The sequence below is a fragment of the Rhinopithecus bieti genome, unplaced genomic scaffold, assembly GCF_001698545.2.
Source record: "Rhinopithecus bieti isolate Rb0 unplaced genomic scaffold, ASM169854v2 scaffold_12088, whole genome shotgun sequence".
NCBI lineage: Eukaryota > Metazoa > Chordata > Mammalia > Primates > Cercopithecidae > Rhinopithecus > Rhinopithecus bieti.
The window spans coordinates 3,177,220-3,197,859 of NW_016807975.1; the positions used below are offsets into that span (position 1 = coordinate 3,177,220).

The window sequence follows — 20,640 nt, forward strand, 5'->3', positions numbered from 1 at the left end:
ACCTACAGTTTGGGAGTAGTCAATTATAACAAAAACAATAGGTGATAGTATTAGGCCACTAAAGTTAATAAATAAAATAGTAGTTAGAAAATAATATTTTTAGAAATTAATACTAAAATAGTTTATTATGTTAGAAAATAAACTCTTTTGAAAGCATAATGCAAACTTGTTATATCCTATGTTTAGAACTCTGAAAAATATGTGTGCGTATATATGGTCATTGTTCAGAAGAGAAAATGGAGAATTGAAAGTAATTGTTTTATAGTACAAGGATTATGGGTAATCTCACATTTAGTTTTAAAATATTTTCTAAGTCGTTTTAATAATAAATTTTTCAAAAAACTGCATAACAGAGCTAATGTGGCAAATTAAGTGCCATTTCAACCCTAAAAGATGGTCGCCCAAGCTTAGAAGAGATGGGGGCTCAAGAATCCCAAGAAACAGGGAGAGAGAAGAATCTTCACAGCAACATGGGCAGCGCCATGTTGATGAGCCACTAAGCAGTTTCCAGGTTAGAGGAATGCAGAGTGCTGTCAAAATCCTTGTTTAATCCAAATGTGTGAGCACTACTCACTTAGGCTCATGCAGTGTCTCCCTGGATTTTGTGTTAATAAATTATTTCCTCTTCTGTTTCTTTTGTTAAGTGTGATCTTTCACTATGTCTTGGTAAATGAGAAAATTCCAGGTTCTCTGAATGAATCTCTTTTTTCTCCATCTTCATGATTCTTGTTAAATATATATGTTTTAATTCCGAATGAGTGCACTGCATAATCTTACCTAACTCTCTTCAACCGGACTTTCTCCACTGGGAAACTCTGTCTTTGGTATATTTGGAGCCCACATTTTATGTGGATATGATTCTCCTACTTCAAAAAAAGAAATGAGACACAGAGACAAAGTATAGAGAAAGAAAAAGTGGGCCCAGGGGACTGGCGCTCAGCATACAGAGGACCCACGCCAGCTTTTTCTTTCTCTATGCTTTGTCTCTGTGTCTCATTTCTTTTCTCAAGTCTCTCGTTCCACCTAACGAGAAACACCCACAGGTATGGAGGGGCAGGCCACCCCTTCACTCCCCGACAAGGGGCCATATGTATAGACACAGCAAGGAATCTGCCAAGTTCTTCTGAGCAACTAACTACTCTTCTGGGCAAAATAATCAGGAGGCAAAAAATAAACAAATAAATAAATAAATGGATAGATAAATAAATAAAATAGATACCAGGTCTTCAAAATTAGAAATAGCATTTGCTTCTTCCTTGTCCTGCTTCCAAGCATCTGTGAGTCATCCATATTTCAGAAGCACCATAGCCTTTTTCTTTTCCTTACCTCTCATTAAAATTATTATTCCTCCCCCTGTCACCAGCTCTCTTATTAAGGAAAAAAATTTTTGAACATCAGCATTTGGCTATGCAGATCCAGAGAGGAGATGATACAAAGCTTAGTGCATTAGGTCACTGAAAAATACAATTATTCTCCCAGGTTCTTGAAGTCATTTTGCTCTGGGGAAAAATATTTAATAGGAAATCTTTAGAGTAAATGTATTGAACACTTAACTATATACTAGGCTGTTGGAGACAGGCAAAAGCAGCACAGCCTTACGCTGTCAGAGAAGACTTCCTAAAACAGGCTCCACCCATTCATTTCTGAGATCTGCGTCGGGATACAGTCTATCTCAAAAGAAGTTATATTCACACCTTGGAGCTAGAAGACCTTAATCATTTAAACAGTACATATATTAAATCAGATTATATGGTTGCAAGCAACAGATTATTATTATTATTTTTTTTTTTTTTTGAGATGGCTCGCTCTGTTGCCCAGGCTGAATTGCAGTGGTGTAATTTCAGCTCACTGCAGCCTCTGCCTCCCAAGTTCAAGCAATTCTCCTGCCTCAGCCTCCCGAGTAGCTGCGACTACAGGCATGTGCCGCCATGCCTGGCTAATTTTTGTATTTTTAGTAGAGACCATGTTGGTCAGGCTGGTCTCAAACTCCTGACCTCAGGTGATCCACTTGCCTCAGCCTCCCAAAGTGCTGGGATTCCAGGCGTGAGTCACTGCACCTGGTTGCAACAGATTTTTAAACTTAAGCAAAAACTTATCAAAAGAATAATGGGAAGGCTCGATGTTTTGAAGTAAGAAGGAGAGTAACAGATGAAGCCTCGAACCACAGCACTCCAAGGATGCTAGTGCAGGAACTAGGGAACTGTGTCTTTGGGGCACTGACATTGGAAATGACTAGCTCCAAGCACTTTTGATGCCCAGTGTTTCTGCTTCAGATCCACCTTGGCCTGCCTTGAGTCCCATGTTTTGCCTGGTGAACAGGGAGTAGGGAGTCTGTGATTGGTAGACATACCAAAACCACGTGAAGCAGGAAGAGGGCAGTTTCCCAAAGAAAGGATTCTAAGAAAACAAAATCAGCACATTCCACCTGAAATTTTTGCATTCATTTTCCAATGTTTTACTTCAGTAATTTTAAATATTTTTTGTCCCAGTTTCAACAGTAGATGCGTAGATTGGTGAATATTAGCATGATCAGGTCAGGCTAGCAAAACTGGGCCTTGTTTCCTCTCCTTTTCATTGAGAATGTCCATCTCCACCCTTCTCTCTTAAACAGCTGTTCTAGGAAGCTCTTGTGATATAATGAGACTGTTTGGGATCAGGGGTGGGGGGAATTATGCAAATTTATTTTATACAAAAAAAAATCCTAGTTTTCATACACTTTCATTCTTTTAAAAAAATATTAACAGTGCTGGGCACTGTTCTAAGCAATTAGAATATGTACCGAGCAAAATGGACAAAAATTCTGCCCTCCTGTAGCTTACATTCTACTTTGGTAGGGAAATAGGCAATAAACAAATAATCACATATTATGTCAGGAGAGAAATAAAGCAAAGAGAGAGAGAATGTGTCTGAAAGAGGAGGGAAGGGGGAACAGAATTTGCCTTTTCAAGCACAGTGATTAGGGTAAACTTCACAGATAGGTGACATTTGAGAAGAAATCTAAAGAAAGTGAGGGAAGGAGCAATATTGATTCCTGGCAGAAGAGTTTACAGGCACAGAACAGAAAATGAAAAGACCCTCAAGCTGCAAGTTGCTCAAGCTGCAAAGTGAACCAGTAAGAGAGAAGAAGAGGAAATAGATCTTGTAAGGTCTCATGGACCATTGCAAGGACTCTGAATTTACTCTGCAAGAGACAGAAAACCATCACAAGGTGTTGAGCACAGGGGTGACATGACAGCCATTCTTACTGCTGTGAAGAAGACAGAAGTCATTAGGGAAAACAACTAGGAGGCTGTCTCAATAATCTAGGTGAGGTGAGAGGTGATGGTGGCTTGGATCAGGGTGGTTGGTGGAGGTGGCGGGATGTTGTTGAATTCTGGATATACTTTGAAGGTCGGTTCCACCATATGTGCAGATACACAGGGTAATGGGATGCTAGAGAAAGACAGGAATCAAAGGTGGTTCTAAGGTTTTCTCCCTGTGTCAATGGCAAGGATGGAGGTTCATTGAAATGAGAAAGATGGTCCAAGCAGCAGGTTTCAGGGGGAACATTAGGGGTTTGCTTTTAATGTGTTATCTTTGAAATGTCTATTCATTACCTAAGTAAAGAGGCAGAGTAGGGACTTAGGAAAGAAAAGCCCCCAACTCTTGGGAGTCACTGACATCTAGGGGGGATTTAAAGCTGACTCTGGATGAGAACATGAGTGTAGTTGAAAAACTGAAAGCATGCCTATGTTTACAGTCAGAAAGATGAAGAAGAAAAGCAAAAGAGATGAAGGTACAACAAAGAGAAAGAAGTATCACAAAAACAAAGTTGAGAAACTATACCAAAGAGGATGGAGTAATCAATGGTGTCCAAGCTGCCGATACACGAATAAGGTGAAAACCGACCATTAGATTTGGCAATATGGAGGCCATTTTTGACTTTTACAGGAAATGTTTGACAGGTAATGGGAGGGGACAAAAGTCTGATTGAAGTGGGTCTCAGGGAGAATGGGAGAAAAGGAATTAGAAGCAATGAGTATAGACAACACTCTAGAAAACCAGAGAAATCAGGTGGTTGCTATGTGTTGGGAGGTGTGGAATAGGCACAAGGGAGGATTAGCTGCATAGATCTTGATTAGTAACATCAAAAATAAATGACGAGTGAAACTCCCTTGCTGGAGACTTGAGAACTAGTCACTAATCTAGCTGTCAGATGTTTCAAGTGACCACATCTGAACAAAATACAAAGCAGGGTTTGGGCAACAACAAAGTTTATAATCTTATCCTCTACATGTTACTGATCTGGTCAGAGACCACACCTGTGATAGTACAAACATCTCCTTTTATCTGAATTTGGTCCGTTCCTAGAAATGTGTTGACTAGTAAATTTATAGATGGTGGAAGCCCTTTCCATTATTTCAAATGGGAAAAAACTATTCGCATCTCATCCAAAAATCTCAAGCAGTTTCCCTAAATTCACTAAAACACTCTTAGGCACCTATAGGTATTTAATATCTAATGCACAATGTATAGATATGTGACAATCTACCAAGAATTTCTGCCTAATATAAACATTTAAAACATTAGTTGTATAATGCATAATTAGTTGGTATTCCTGAATGCAACATGCAGAGTACAGTATCAGATACAAACTATGTTTTTTTCTTCACAGTGTAGTAAATATATACTAATGTAAATTAATAGTAAAATGCTAAAGAAATATAATGAATATAAATAACATTTAGAAAAATGAAATACATAAGCAAAGCAATTTTTCGAATGATTACTTACTAGTTAAAGAGTTGCCTAAGTGAGATAGGGTGGGCTAGAGTAAGTTTGTGAAGGACCAAGTGGAGCAATAAATGCCTGAGATTTGTCCCTGGCTAAATCCTGGGACAAGCCGGGTGCAGTGACTCACACCTATATTCCCAGCAATTTGGGAAGCTGAGGCGGGCAGATTACCTAAGGTCAGGAGTTCAAGCCTGGCTAATATGGTGAAACCCTGTCTCTACTAAAAATACCAAAATTAGCTGGGTGTGGTAACGCATGCCTGTAATCCCAGCAACTTGGGAGGCTGAGGTATGAGAATCGCTGGTGGAGATCGCAGTGAACCGAGATTGTGCCACTGCACTCTAGTCTGAGCCTCAGAGTGAGACTCTGTCTCAAAAAATCAAATCAAATCAATCAATCCTGTGACAGCCTTCTCTCCTTGGCCCTTGAGTCTCTGGAAGTATGTGGCTATGAGCTAGCAAACGAAGCTGCAGCTGAAGCAATGGGATAAAGGGGGAAAAAAAAAACACCTCAAAACTTATGTTTGCTTGCATTCTTTTTGCATTCATTTACATGGCTTTTGACAGCATGAGACTGGACTTCTGCTTGCATTTCTGAATGTGCTACCACTCAAGTCACTTGGCAGCTGCAATTATCATTTTGTCTGCAACACCTGAATGTATTTTAAATATTTGATATTGAATATTCGTAACTCCTTCTTTTCTTCCTCTGACCAGTAATGAGTATCAAGTTGAGCAGTTTTTTTACTAGAAAGTTTTCACTTGATAATATGGGGAAGATGCACATATGCATAGCACATTTAAACAATGTGATCCTAGGGGAGGAACCCCTGAATTACAAAGGCAGCTGTACATCTTGTCACTCAGACTCAGACACAATTGAAACATTTTCTCTGGTGTTCACAGGCAGATGACAGTGGATTTTCCATTCCAATGAGAGTTATAAATAAAATAATTTGGTAGTCGTTACAGTGAATTGTGAGACTTCAACTAGAAAAGGACACCTATAAATGGCCATTGCTTAACAAGCATTGCAGGCTTTGGCATCAGACAGTCCTGGATCCGCAGCCTGGATCCCGACTTAGTAGCTTGCATGATCTTGGGTAAGTAAGGTTATTAACCCCTATGAACCTCTGCTTTCTCAAATGTGAAATAAGGATAATAACACTTAACTTACAGGGTAATTATAAGATCATAATACACATATATTGTATCTGGCATATGTATTAAATGCTCAGTTTAAAAGCAATAACTGCTTCTGTTAGTCTATTAGCATGTGGGTATAAACAACAAGTTTAAAGAAAAAAATGTATAATATAAACTGAATATGGCCTATTTGTTATTGAGGTACTAAGAGAAAAATTATTGTTTTTAAGAGACTAATTATTGTTATGCACAAGAAAAGAGAGGAAGCCATGACCACAAAGACAAGATGACTCACTGTGAGTTACATTTTTCCTCCTCATCTTGGCAGTGTCTTATAAAAAAGCAGTGCCCATCTTCTCAGAGTCTAACTGAATGTTTGATGATGTTAAAGTCCAAACTAAATTCTCCCAGTCTGTTCTTAATCCACAGCAATAACTCACTGAATCTTTCATATTACAGCCATATCCTGTATACATTAAAATAGGTCTAGGTCAAGGACTATTTTCAGACACATTTGTATGTACTTTCTGCAAGTCAGGTTTATATAACTAGTCGCCGTTTGCACACAGAGATGTCCCAGGAAAATCCCTAGTACCTCTGAAGCCCTTGGGGTCCAATGTGCTTCCCTACCAAACCCTTTCCCAGACCAGCATTCCTTGTTTCCTAGGGCTGGGCTTCGGCCTGCATTCCCAAATCATCTGCCCAGTTTTCCTGCCTTGTGCCGGTCTCGGAGCCCCCACTCAGCTCTAGTCTTTTCTTTTCTAGGGACCCTAACACTGGTCTTTGATTCATAGCCTGCAGTACTGGCAGGGAGGGAAAGAGATTTCCTGAGCTAGGCTCCAACACAGCCTGAAATCTCCGAGCTTTGCTTCTGAGTCCTGACCCCCAGATAGACTTCCCTATGCACGCTATGCCTGAATCATGCCTGGCTGGCTGTTTCTCCAGAATCGAGGTAGGAAGAGGTGGGAAGAATGAAAGGAAAACCCTTTAAAGAGAATGGGAGGATCATTCACATTGGACAAATGAGTCAGTGAAGACTGTGGGCTCTGAAAACAGACTGCATGGGTTTGAATCCCAGCTTCACCTTCACGAGCTATGTGACCGTGGACAAGTTATTGAAATTCTTTGTTGCTCAGTTTCCTCACTTATAAAATGGAGATTATACCAGTATTTACCTTATAAATTGTCATAAAGATGAGGCAAGTTGCTACATTGATAAAGTGCTCAGAATTGTGCCTTACACATATTAAATGTTAAATAATTATCAATGATAATGATGACCACAAGCTTCCTGCAAGGGGTAACACCCAGGCTCCTTAGTACGGCATCTGAGGATTTGCCTAGTGGGGCCCTGTTTCTCTCTCACTGCATATCTTTGTCCATGTGTGCCATTATTAAAAAATACCTGAGACTGGGTCCTTTTAAAGAAGAGAACTATATTCCCCACATTTCTGGAGGCAGGAAGTTCAAGATCAAAGCACCAGCAAGTTTATTGTCTTAGTAAGGGTCTGGTCTCTGCTTCCAAGATGGCACCTTGTTGCTTGACCTCCACAGGGGACAAATGCTGTGTCCTCACAAGGTGAAAGGGTGGAAGGGCAACAAAAGGGACTAGCTAGCTTCCTCAAGCCCTTTTATAAGGGCACTCATCCCTTCATAATGGCTCTTAATACCAACCCTTGGAGTTTAAGTTTAAACATATGAGTTTGAGAGGGACAAATACATTCAAACTATGGCACTATTCATGCCTTGTATACTCTTCCTTCAGCCACAGCTGTCAGTTTCACAACACTACACCACTGTCCAGGAAAGTCATGTTTTCCTTTGTTTATGCTACCCTCAGGTTAGTGCGTTCACTCTCCCCACCCAACCTCCCCATCCTGCCTCTCTTATTCAAACGTTATTTCATGCGCCAGCTTCCCCACAAATCCCAGGAAGCGTGGATCAAATGTATCATGGAGGTATATGTTTGTTTTCTCCCTAGACTCAAGCTGTTTAAAAGGAAAGATATAACATCCTTCTATCGCCATCCCATGATACACAGAAGAGTGCCTAGCACATAGTATTAACTCAATATATTAAGTGTTTTGAATTCTACAGGATTGACTCTTGTCATTGATGTCAATGGCTAAATAATGGCTGTTTTAGAGTACATGTGAGGGTTTTCTTAGATAATCTACACAAATCACTTAGCAAAGTGCTGGCCACATATATTTATTGTGACTACTACTGTTGCTATAACTGCTGATGTTTTGGTGTATAGCAGTATAGCAGAAAGAGCCCAAGCTTTGGAGCTGAAGAGAAATGGACTGAAAGACCAACTTTGCCACTTAAAAGCTGCAGGAACTCCAATTTCCTTAGTTATAAAATTGAGGCTATAATATCCCTTTGAATGTAAAACACTTGGCAGAAAGTAAGCAACCAATAAATATCATTAGATTCCTTCTCTTTCTCTTCTATGCCTATTTTTGTGGCTTGGCTCAGTTTACTACACTTCTCTGGTCTCACTTTCCTCCTCTGTAAAAATGAACTAGATGATTTCCATGTTCCCTACCAGATCCAAATTCCAAAGTTACTGAACTCACCATCTTTTTCCCCTTGAATCTACTCATTCTCTGTCCCTGAGGGAGGTTCTTTCCCTGATAGCTACCCAGTATATTAAATTGTTTCAATTCTCTATCTCTATCTCTCTCAATCTCTCTCTAAGAGACCATAAAGTGGTCCAGACCCAGGGCCTTGGCACAACTCCAGGGGCCATTTGCACAGTGGGATTAACATACGAATAGCACCTGTCAACTGAAGAATCATGAGCTTCATAAATTCGGACAGGAGATCTTTATTTCTCATAAAGGGTTGCAGCCATCCTGCAGAATGGGAAGCATAGCCTCAGGAGAAGCTGACAGCAAGCACTTCAAGGGAGGGGTAAAAGGGAACAGGAATTTATGCTGAGTGGGGTGGCTGAGTATACATATTGAATAACTTATAGGAGGAGTCACAAATATTTATGAAAAGAGATACATGCACATGTGCAGTTGAGCTTCATGCCTCTTCATAGGCCCCATGTTCAAAAAATGGTGGTGTTAGCATGACCCAAGGGTGGAGTTTTTGGTCTTCTGATGTCCAAACGTGAAGCTGAGGACATGAAAACCCTCACTGTGCATCCCCTACAAGTTGGTCAAAACCATCTGGAAATTGTGGTCATCTTTTAGGAAGGGTGCATTGTGAAACTGGTGAGCTGTCACACCGAAACTGCAAAGAGGGAGGGAGAATCTGGTTATGGCCTCAGATGATTAGCTAAAGGTGATAAAGCAATAAATTATCAGCTTCTTGTTTTCCACAGCTAGCTTCTGCTTACTTCTTAAGAAAGAATTATAGCTAAAATTAATAAGGAAGGGACATACTGAGGCATGGTAGACCTCCCATTCTATCAAGACCAGGAATTCAGTTTTTAAGGTTTCTCCGGGGTCCCCATGGACAAGATAAAGTTCGTTCAGTCAGTTGGAAAGCTTTGAATTTTATTTTCATTTCTCACACTCTAGGCATTGGGAGATCCTCAGAAGCCCTCAGTCCAACCCTGGCTGAATTCCTTTCATGATGTATAATAAAAGTCACAGAACACACAGGGAGAAATAGTCTTCAGCTTTGAGTCCAGAAAAAATGAATATCCATCTGAAAACCAAAGAGTGCACGAGCATTGGGCCAGGTATATCATTGTATTCATGGCCTTTTCTTTCCTGTTCTGTCACAGACTTTACAAATGGGCATCAAACACTTCTCTGGACTCTTTGTGCTGCTGTGCATTGGATTTGGTCTGTCCATCTTGACCACCATTGGTGAGCACATAGTATACAGGCTGCTGCTACCACGAATCAAAAACAAATCCAAGCTGCAATACTGGCTCCACACCAGCCAGGTGAGTGCCACAGGTGTCTTGCTCCAATATTCTTAAACTGTAGAATTTCCAATGATGGGAGGATCCAGAGCCATATGTCAGACTGATAAGTCTTGTTACCACAATAACGAGGGTGGGGTAGGCACTCTCATTAGAGCAGAAGGAATTCTCTCTATCCCATTAATTCACATTTCCCTTAAATTAAGCTATCCCACAGTGCTTCTTCCTTTCCTATAACCCTCCACTGTTGCTCATAATAGAAGCAACAGAACTTTTTTTAACCAGGTTTCACTTAATAGTGACAGTCTGAAAAGATGGTTTGAAAGATTTATTTCCTAGGTTCTTTTCTTGTCAAAATTGAAACCTATTACATGAGTTTAAAGTCCCTGGTCCCCTTTAAGTGATCCCACTTGCCCCTGTTCTCTCTGCTTTTTCCCTGGTCCAGAGAGGTTTGAGACCCACTGGGACCAAGGCCAAACTGCACAAGGCCGCAGTTCTCTCCTGTAATTTAGACATCAACACACTGATTTACAGGGAGAACGGAAACTGTCAAGCAGACTAGTGATTCAAACACACTCATTTGCACATCTCTCCCTGAATGAAATTGGCATGGAGACCCAAAATGTAGTCAGAAGGCTTCATAATGATGGAAGACTTCTAACAAAGGGAGTGGTTTCACTTGACCACAGCAAGGTTGGATAAGCCATCCCGGCCTCTCCTGTGGTGAGACTGCCTCCTGCCCCTCAGTGTACCATAGATTACCTCCCAGCAGGGAGGCTGTCGCTTCTTCTGCATTTACCCCACTCATGTATTCATATACCCTCACGCTAACCTCCTCGCTTTGGTAACACTTTTTTTTTCTAGATAGGTTACTATCATTGGTTTGGTTACAGTTGAACCCTGTTCTTCCTACTTTCATCCTGGGAAGTATTTGGTCTTCTAGGAGAACTCCACATATCTTCCTTATTGTATCCTAATATGATTAATTTAATTCTCAAGAGTCTTCCTTCCCTTCTTTGTTTTGGTTGTCAATAATTTTATACTTTTTACTCATCTTTAGCAATTGTTGAAGGCCTTCTGCTACACATTAGTTATGATTGTGACTCCTTATATCACATACTGTCTTACAATACTGAGCTTTCCATCAGAACACTTTTTTGTTTATCCAGGTGGAATAATAACCTCTAATTAGAATTTTTGTTCTCTCGAGATTTGAGGCTGAATGTTGATCTATTTTTAGGCATTCCTGGAATTTGTTTAAAGAGGCCAAGGTTTGTAATGACTACATATACCATTAAATGTCAAGTGGTTCTTCATCCCCTGACCTATGTGTTTCTCATAATTTCTACATGTGAATCTGTTCTCTCCACCAGAGATTACACAGAGCACTAAACACATCATTTGTAGAGGAAAAGCAGCAGCATTTCAAGACCAAACGTGTGGAAAAGAGGTAAGAAGGGGCCAATGGCAACTGTCTCTATATTTGTAAAACAATATTTAGAGATCTGTCTAAATAATTATTCAGATCAAATCAGGACAATTTGTTTAACAACAGAATCAGTATAAATAAAACAGAATAAAACAGAATAAAAAATGTATATGGACACTAAAATGCAGCATACACAATACACTGTCATGGTTAGAAGTGTAGCCATGGACTCTAGGATCAACCCTCTTGATCCAAATCCTGTCCCCAAGACTTACGATATGTGTTACTTTGTGTAAGTCATTGATTTAATCTCTCTGCACCTCATGTTCCTCATTTGTAAAGTTGAGATAAAAACAGTACCTATTTCCTAGAGTTGTTGTAAAGATTAAATGAGATCATACATGTAAATCTCTGAATGAAAGGAAATGCCTAATAAATATTAACTATTATTATGTACAAAATACATGTAAGAATTAATGAATACTGCAGGCAATTAATTTCATGGTTTACTGTCTTTTGGCATATTTCCACTCCCTACTCCTTTCTAGCACTCTTAGGAACAGAGTATTGGAAACATGAAACAGACATGCCCTGCCTAATTCATTTCCTGGCACTTTTCTACAAACTCCCTAGCAAAGAGCATCTTATTAATAGGAAATAACAAACATTAAATGCATTGATGACATCTGAAAATCGAAGCTCTTGACTCTCACCACACCAGGCTGTGGATGACTGTTACCTAGTTCATGGTGACTAAAGATGTCAGAAGCACTTGGGTCTGGTTCCTGGCTGGTTTCTGCTGCCTGCTGCCTAAGGCAACCCTCCCGATTCTTTCATACACCCAGAGGCCTCAGATGAGGGCATCAGCTCCAAGCAACTGTGTCATCTGTGACATATCCTCAGCTCAAAGCTTGGCTTTCTAGTTTTGAAATCTGACACACCTCTCATCATAACAGAAGAAAAAGGGATGGAAAACAGGATTCTTTTTCATTTTAAGTATCTCCTCTGGGACTGCTGCAGTACCCTTCTATCCAGTCTCCATCTAGCTTGTCAGAATCATTTCCTTTATCTCTTGAAGTATCTCTTTCCAGTCAGTGAGCACTCCTCCCGCCTCTCTCAGTCTGTGGTATTCCTGCATCATATTGCAAGTCTGTTAGTGACAAGCTATATACCAGTCCAGCCACAGCTGTTCCATGTCATGTTACATCTATTTTTTCTATTTTTAACATAAATTTTTAATAACAGTAACACAAGAAGACATAGCAGCAAATGTATCATCTTACAATGACAAAATATTTGTTTTCCAACTGTAACAGAAACAGGAAGCCCAATAATCCCATCTCCAACTGTGATATGATTCATATTCATGTCTTTCTCACATAAATTGAAAGCCATTTGTGTCTTCTGACGCAACTTACCCACTTTTCTTGGCAGATTCCCTTCCTGAACCCCTTATTTTGAGGAGCTAAGGAGAATAGGAGCTCATGGTTTAGCTTGGGCTCACATTTCCTGTGCCTACCTCTATACAGCCCAACATTAGCAGCCTGTCAAACCCAAAGAGTGTTTGGCGTCCCATAGCCGTCATGTCTCTTTGGAATAGTCCAGTGGAGTACTGAACCTCAGTGTTACATAATTGCTCCAGGGAAGCCTATTTTTAGTGTTAAATACCCATTTTTAGCATTAAATACAGCTCTCTCACTGGTCACATAACACTCTAAGACTGAAGAAGGCTTGAATCAAAGCAAAGCCTAAATGTTACTGAGGCTAGGAGTATAACACGTGCCTTGGGTTATTTTTTCCAAGCAGACACTGAGTCTTACACTCAGCATTTGTCACCTTGCACTCATAGGTACCCACATCAAATACCAGACAACTGGTGATACTAGCAACTAGAATTTGGCACAAAGTCCAGCATTTGTTTATTCCTCTATATTATATTACCAGATAGATATACAAAGCTCTGGAGAAGACCAGTCCAGCTATCTTTACTTACCTTATCACTGTGGCTATCTAGACAGTCGAAGAAAATGTGTAGATGCTCTACTCTCAGGTTTTCCCTGCTATGAACCATTGTATGGCATTAGAACGCTCTCTCCCTCTTCTCTTGGAAGAATATCTATGTAAATGCTCATGCCTGCTACAACTTGACATCCCTCCCCTGTGCTCCATATTCACTGAACAAATAAAAGAGCAAACAGATAAATGAATGGATTACTAACACGAGTTTGAGGAAACGCTTGGAGAAATTTTGGGCCATGATATGGAAGTAGGTATTGCCCCTTATTCATTTAATGCAGAGAAAATAAGGTACATATTACAGGAGACTATTTATATATAGCCCTGGGTTTATTCAACATGTGATTTCACATAAATTTTTGGTCTATCCTTCATCTCACTGGGTTCCCAATCAATGCACGCCACTCCCCTTTTCCCATTTCTCTCACCCCAAGAAACACAAAAATTACACACTATAACAGCACAACCACAATTACTTTGAGATTATTCAAATTCAATAGGAAAAGATTTGAAGAAAAATATTAAAGGGAATTATCAAGCTAGAAGGAAAATTATATCTCCTCTCTGATTCAGGTCTAAAGCCAATGGAGCTATAAGTGGGTTCATTACAGAACTTTTACCCAGCCCAGGATACATGGAAACTGAGTTCTAGTGCCCTCTGCTCATTTATATAAAACTTAGACTATGAGGCATGTTAAAGAACCACAGGTTGGTTTGGAGTGTGTGTTTCAATGGCTTGGGGCATGTATAAGTTGGTCTTTGCTATGTGATAAATCATCCCAATACTTAATGTTTTAAACAACAGCAAGTTGCTTACTAATTAGCACAGCTGATCTGAGCCAGACTTCGCTGATTTTGGCTGGGTTTGCTCATATGTCTGTAGCCAACTTTGGGGGAGGGGGAAAGCAGCTAAGGGCTGTCTGATCTATGATGGCCTCAGCTGGGTCAACTGGGAAGCCTGAGGATTCTCTCCATATGGTCCGCCATCATGCAGCAGGCCATTCTGGACTTGTTCACATTGCAGCAGCAGTGTTCCAAGGGACTGGAAATGTGCAAGACTTCTTAAAAGTTTAGGCTTGGAACTGCCACTCTGATATGTCTGCCACTTTCTGTTGGCCAAAACAAGTGTGAGAACAGTCCTAACTGAAGTGGGGAGGAAAGCAGATTCAGCATAGGTACAAGCTGCAAAGTCACATTACAGAGGGCAGAAATGAAAGGAGAAAAGAAGGTTTATGGCCACTTTTACATAGAGACTTTATTATTCTTCTCTTTCCCCTTCTCCCTCCAGATTGTCCCCTTCTCCTGGCAAGTAAGAGTCCAGGAAAAAAGTAAATTCAGTTACATGAATGAGAACAAAATCACAATGGTTTGGTAGGGTGTTTCTATTTAGTTTTGTCCTGTGGTTGATTGCAAAAGTTGTCATAACCCTCCTACTCCACCTTCTGCTTCTCCTATGGTAGAAAAAATCAGCAGCTATGCTGCTTAGGGCTCGAATCTGCTCTTGTAGTGAGAAACTCTTCTTACCGCATAAGTGTCAAAGTGTGTTCCAGAAACAGGCTCACTCTCCCCCTGTGACTATTTGGCAATAATTCTCATGCTGTCTATAGCCAGCTCTCCACGATGGTAGTAGGTGATAGGATGCAAGCCTGAAACAGGATTGCAAATTGCATTCTATATGACACTCATTATCCCAGCAAGAAACTGAGGGCTTTCTTGGAATTTTTTAAGCATCAGACCTGAACTGTCATTCTCAACTCACATAAAAAACATCCCTATAGTAAGAAACACTTTGCTGAGACTTGTGGCTTATATGCTTTTATTCTCCCCAAAATCAAGTAGTAAATATCAGGATGGTCCTGTGGGACTAAGGATGAGCCATGTTATGAGATCTGTCAGCAGGCTGATGCTCAGAACCCAACAAGTGAATAAACAGATTTCGCTTTTATTAAAGCATCACCTTTCAAACCATAAAATGTTTCAAGGTGTGGCTAGTTTCTGAGCTTCCCTTGCAGAAAGGAAATTAAAAGCAACCTGAGGTTGTTCACAAAAAAAAAAAAATTGTGCCATACCCCATCCTATCAGCCCTTCAGATGACACCCGATTCCAATTTCAGAGCAGCATCGGACTTGAACTTTTGAATGTTCATGACTCCTTATTGCCCCATGACACCCTAGCAGGGAGTCTGTCCGTGGCTTTGTTACTTCGTCTCTAAATGCACACCCAGCTCCATATTACTGACACAGGAAACGGCTGACAGATGAACAACAGCACTTTAAGAGCTGCAGAATGGAAAGTAAGTCTAAAATTTCTCTGTTTCCTAGGTCCAATGTGGGACCCCGTCAGCTCACCGTATGGAATACTTCCAATCTGAGTCATGACAACCGACGAAAATACATCTTTAGTGATGAGGAAGGACAAAACCAGCTGGGCATCAGGATCCACCAGGACATCCCCCTCCCTCCAAGGAGAAGAGAGCTCCCTGCCTCGCTGACCACCAATGGCAAAGCAGACTCCCTAAATGTATCTCGGAACTCAGTGATGCAGGAACTCTCAGAGCTCGAGAAGCAGATTCAGGTGATCCGTCAGGAGCTGCAGCTGGCTGTGAGCAGGAAAACGGAGCTGGAGGAGTATCAAAGGACAAGTCGGACTTGTGAGTCCTAGGTGACCCTTTCTCAGTTCCTGACCTTCCTCTGAGCCCTTGAGACACTTTGTAATGCTCTTTTGTAACTACCGACAAAGGTATGGGGAAGCTGAGGCCTAGGTCTTCTCAGAGGTCAAGTCTGCTCTCCCTAGCCTAAAATGCAGCAGCAGCTCCTCTCAAGCTCACTCCCTAGGTCTCCAGGGTAGGAGTGTTTTTCTAGCAAGAATCTTGGTCAGGAGTAAGCTCTGTGTGAGAGATCTGTGAATAATCAGATAACCCCAGCTCCCGTTAACCTTTTCACCAGGTGCCACAGTAATATTTCTGGTTTTTAGCCCTTTCTCTGCACTACCAACAAGAGATAAAATTGTTACTCATACTTATGTCTTACTGGGTTGTTGGTTTTCATCATAACACAGAACAAGGTTATCCAGGGTTGTAGCTTTTGATACAACTCCCCAATCTAGATTTATTTCTACATTCTGAATGGGGAGCAGGTAAGAGCAGAGCACCTCCCACTGGGGGTGGGGTACTTAAAAATTAACTCATTAGTATCATAAACGTCAAGGATTGATTGGACCAGGCAAGAGCCACGTTTTTGAGAGGTTCTGGATCTCTTGACTCCATCCTGTTTAGTAAGAACAGGCTTATTAACACGCCACTGTGAAAGGGGAAGAGGATGTGGTAAGCGGGAACAGAAGACAGGCAGAAGAGGCATTAAAAATGCATATCATGCTTTTAGAACAAAAGCTCTGGGCCAGAAAGGCAATTTGGCTAAAAAATGAATAAGACTACTTCTAATGTAATTAAGCATCTCCACTATGGTGTGTGCCTTTTATAAAGAAGAGAGAAAAAGGCAAAGCAAGGTTGTGGCCTTAGGCTGGACCTGGAATATCCCTGCTTATTGCCTATAATGGAATAAGTGACACTGTGGGTGAAATGTTCTACACACCACACACAAGGCCATTTTCAGATCAGCAGTCACCCATCGCTTAGCATAGAAATCCCAAAACCTCCAGCCTGAGAACACCACCAGCTTTGACCATTCAAGAATTTGCCGTGTGCTTTGCATATCTGTATAGAAAATTAAGTCAATTCCCCATCCTCATACTCACTCATCTCCGAGGAGCTATGAACAGGTTTTGGTCCCTCTAATGATCCTCCAGCCTCATGTAATGCCCCCCAAAGACTGATACAAGTAACCTCCCCTCTGCTTAGGTGCCGCTTTCTCAGCATATAATGTTTAGGCAGCTAGGGAAAGGAATATGGGTCAGTTCTCAAATGTCAATGTAGATACGAGTCATCTAGCGGAGAACTCATCAGAGTGCAGATTGCCAAGACCCTTCTCCAGAGATTATGGGGTGGGGGTGGAGGTCTAGAGGTAAGCTCAGAAACCTACTGTTAGCCAACATCCCCAGGTGACTGACACGGGTGGTCTAAGAAGTACTCTTCTAGAAACACCATTCTGGAAGTTTGGCTGCCCACAGGCATGAGGAGAAGCATGAAGAGAAAACCGTTTGAGAAGTTTGTTTTGTTTTTTAAAAACTTTAGCACACATCTGCTGATTCTCCTTCAACATCCTCACCCCCACCCCTGGGCACCATTTTGGACAAGACTTCCTTATTTATCAATTACTTGCTTTATCTTCTCAGGACTCATTGTTCCACTCCCAATCAATTTGAATGCCTACAATAAGTTCAGGAGCTGTGCCAAGAACTTTCCTCTTTTACAGCTGCAGATCATTGGAAAGGTGTCTCAATCACAAAACTTCTCCCTCTACTACTGGATGAAATGTCTGCATTTCCACCAAAATCTACCCAGTCACCCAGGGAATAACAACTTAAGTTGTAGTTGGATAACACCTAGTGATAAATTGGCTGAGAAAACCCTGGAGTGGAGGGAGGCTCGGAGATACTGATACGCATGTGGGAGGGCTCCAAAGTTAGAGGTCACCAATCCCACAGATGAAACAGTTCAATAATGAGGAAACAGGTGAGCCCCGAACACAGAAAAGGACAATTCTGTGTTGAAACACCCCATCCCCTCATGTTCTCACCCCAGGCCCAGAAGTAGGTTTGCAGCTGCCTTTGGAAGATTTTGCCCCTTAGCCATCCCCACCCACTTGCAACAGCTAAGGATGCTGGAGACTCTGCCACCATGCTCTGCGTGCCCCTGAATCTCTGTGCTGCCCAGAAGGCTGATGTACAGGTGTACCTCAATCCACATTACAGCCATGCTCCTAATGTACATGGACATTTTTGTAACTCAGCTCATATTCTGACTGTATTTGAGAAGCTGGCTCTTTAAGGGAACCCAGAAGTCAATCCTTTTGTAAAGTAAAGCACCCTTTTGTAATGCAATTAATTATCCCTTAATGTATCTGTTTTGTAAGTCTCAATTTTTGTATATCGGGTTTACCTTAAGCTTCTCTAGTGAGGCATTGTGAGCAGTGGTGATCACATGTCAGATAATCCTGCGTATCCACGAAGTAGATGACCAATGCACGCTCCTCAAACATCTTTGGAGGAAGTACCTGGCCAAAACACTGGTCAGGATGCAGCAAGCAGCAGCAGGGGCTGAAGGCAGGCTTACTGCCATCAACATTGCTTGAAATGCCTCTATGTTCTGAATAAAGAAAAACCATAATTGCTTGTGGTGAAATGAAGCAGTCTTCATGTTAAGTAGCAATGGTTATTTTTATTGGTAGTAATCGAACAGTGTTTTGCAATTTGTGAAACAGTGTATTGTGTTTTGTAAAATGTCATGAAATGGTGGGTCCTTGGAAACCTCCTTTCTGTTCAGCTCCACCTCTGTTCTTTCAACTCCTTTCAGGGCTCAAAAAAAAAAAAAAAAAAAAAAAACCAAACAAAGGATCAGAAGCCTTCACATGGAGGGCTTGGTAAAGAAGAAAGAGATAAGGGATGCTACCTTGCTTCCTCTACTGGGCTTCCCTTTTCATGAGATCAAGGCCTCCATTCTCTTCCAAGTGCTCATGCTGGGAAACCTGGAATATGACACATTGTGTCACACACCCCAACCCTGTTTTCCAAGGGGAATTTCTGGCACAGGAAGCACATAGTAAAGCATGCTCGAATGAGCTGAAACAGATACAGCTACCTGGTTCGTGTAAATAAGAATAAAGGCCCCAGAGTGTGTATGCTTCCAGGTAGAGGCGAAAGGGGAATCTCCCAAAATTTAAAAACAAGTTGGAAGAATAACCAGGACAGCCAAGTGAGGCAGCCACAGGGACCCAAGCAGTCGAGGTCTTTAATGTGCCTGGAGATGACTCTCCATCATTCATGAATCTTGCTATTGCACAAACCCTATCAGGAGCTGCTGCTTCCCTTCCAGCCAGAGAAGTGGTTAAGTGGAGCAAGTGCCAAGCAGAACAGACCTTATCATCTTGGTAACAGACTTCTCAGTGTTGGTGCTGTGTCTGTTAGAGCCTTAGAGCAAGTTAAGTACTTCCTTGGTGTGGGTAAAGAAAAAAGGGGAAAGAAATTACTTTAGAGCCTTTTCTCCCAATTCATATTTTTGATAGGAAAAACAGAAAACCCATCCAGTTCTTCAGAAATTGCTTTCTAGGCATTAACACTACTTTAGTATCTATACTGTTCAGTTATTCCTTTCTTAACCCACCTAAACTACCCATCTAATCCAGGATTCCCTCACTTTTTTTTGGTTTAGTTACTAATCATTTTATGAAAATAATGTACTTATAAGTATTTTCTTAAGGTTTGTGAAGAGTATTTGCATTGTGTCTTCATTTTAATGTGTTTGCAATCGCTCCGCTCCAGGAAGAACGGAAATGCTGTCTTGTGAGCATGAAGTGAACGGGCTGTTTTGCTCCAGCCACTTTTCTTGTACAACCACATGGATGGATTAGATGTCCTCAGGTCTTTTCCATCTTCAGTTTCTATGACTGTGGAATAAATGTTCAGATAGAAACTTCACTATTGGATGTACTGCTGGCTTTATCTTTGGAGATTCAAATGTTGACATGATACCAGTTCCTTCTTAACAGGAGACCGGTTAATACTATGATTTATGTTTGTTTCCTTGCTATAGTTCAAAGAAGAAACACAAGATATACTGAGAAAACTCAGAGCTCAGGCATCGTGAAATGGCTTCATCTGAGACAGACCTTCTAGGAAAAAGCACAAGTTCAGAGGTCTCTAAAATCCTGTACTGATCACCCTCATTAGTAATTCGACAAACATCTGCTAAACAGCTTCCATGTAGGTGCCAAGTGCTAGAGACACAACAGTGAAGAAGATAGGTATGGTCCCCAACTTCTGACTTTTTTTTTTTTTTTTTGAGATGGAGTCTCGCTCTGTTGCCAGGCTGGAGTGCAGTGGTGTGATCTCGGCTCACTGCAACCTCTGCCTCCCAGGTTCAAGCGATTCTCCTGCCTCAGCCTCCTGAGTAGCTGGGACTACAGGCACCTGCCACCACGCCCGGCTAATTTTTTGCATTTTTTTAGTAGAGACGGGGTTTCACCATGTTGGCCAGGATAGTATCAATCTCTTTATCTCGTGATCCACCCACCTCGGCCTCCCAAAGTTTATAGGTTTTTACAACCTATAAACAGGTAATACTATAATAACTAACATATATTGGGTACTTACTATAAACCATGATCTCATTTAATCTTAACAACCCCACAAGACAGACACTATAGATGTAGTCTTAAGTAGGTAAGTAGGACCTCCAGTTTACAGATAAAAACACAAGAGTTGGGCTGGGCACG

The 20,640-nt window shown here is 41.2% G+C and overlaps 1 protein-coding gene across 3 annotated transcripts in view; it reads left to right on the forward strand.

Moving 5' to 3' along the window:
- The window catches only part of GRIN3A (glutamate ionotropic receptor NMDA type subunit 3A), a 184,499-nt gene that overhangs the window by 155,240 nt on the left and 8,619 nt on the right, over positions 1 to 20,640 (forward strand). Inside the window, exons 7-10 of one of the 3 annotated variants that reach the window (XM_017884301.1) lie at positions 9,664 to 9,828; positions 11,181 to 11,257; positions 15,574 to 15,902; positions 19,959 to 20,061. In XM_017884301.1, coding sequence (XP_017739790.1) covers positions 9,664 to 9,828; positions 11,181 to 11,257; positions 15,574 to 15,902; positions 19,959 to 20,041 — 654 coding nt within the window. In that variant the 3' untranslated portion in view covers positions 20,042 to 20,061. Of the gene's footprint in view, positions 1 to 9,663; positions 9,829 to 11,180; positions 11,258 to 15,573; positions 18,724 to 19,958; positions 20,062 to 20,640 lie in introns of those variants that run through there. The other 2 variants (XM_017884303.1, XM_017884302.1) reach the window with 2 other exon arrangements.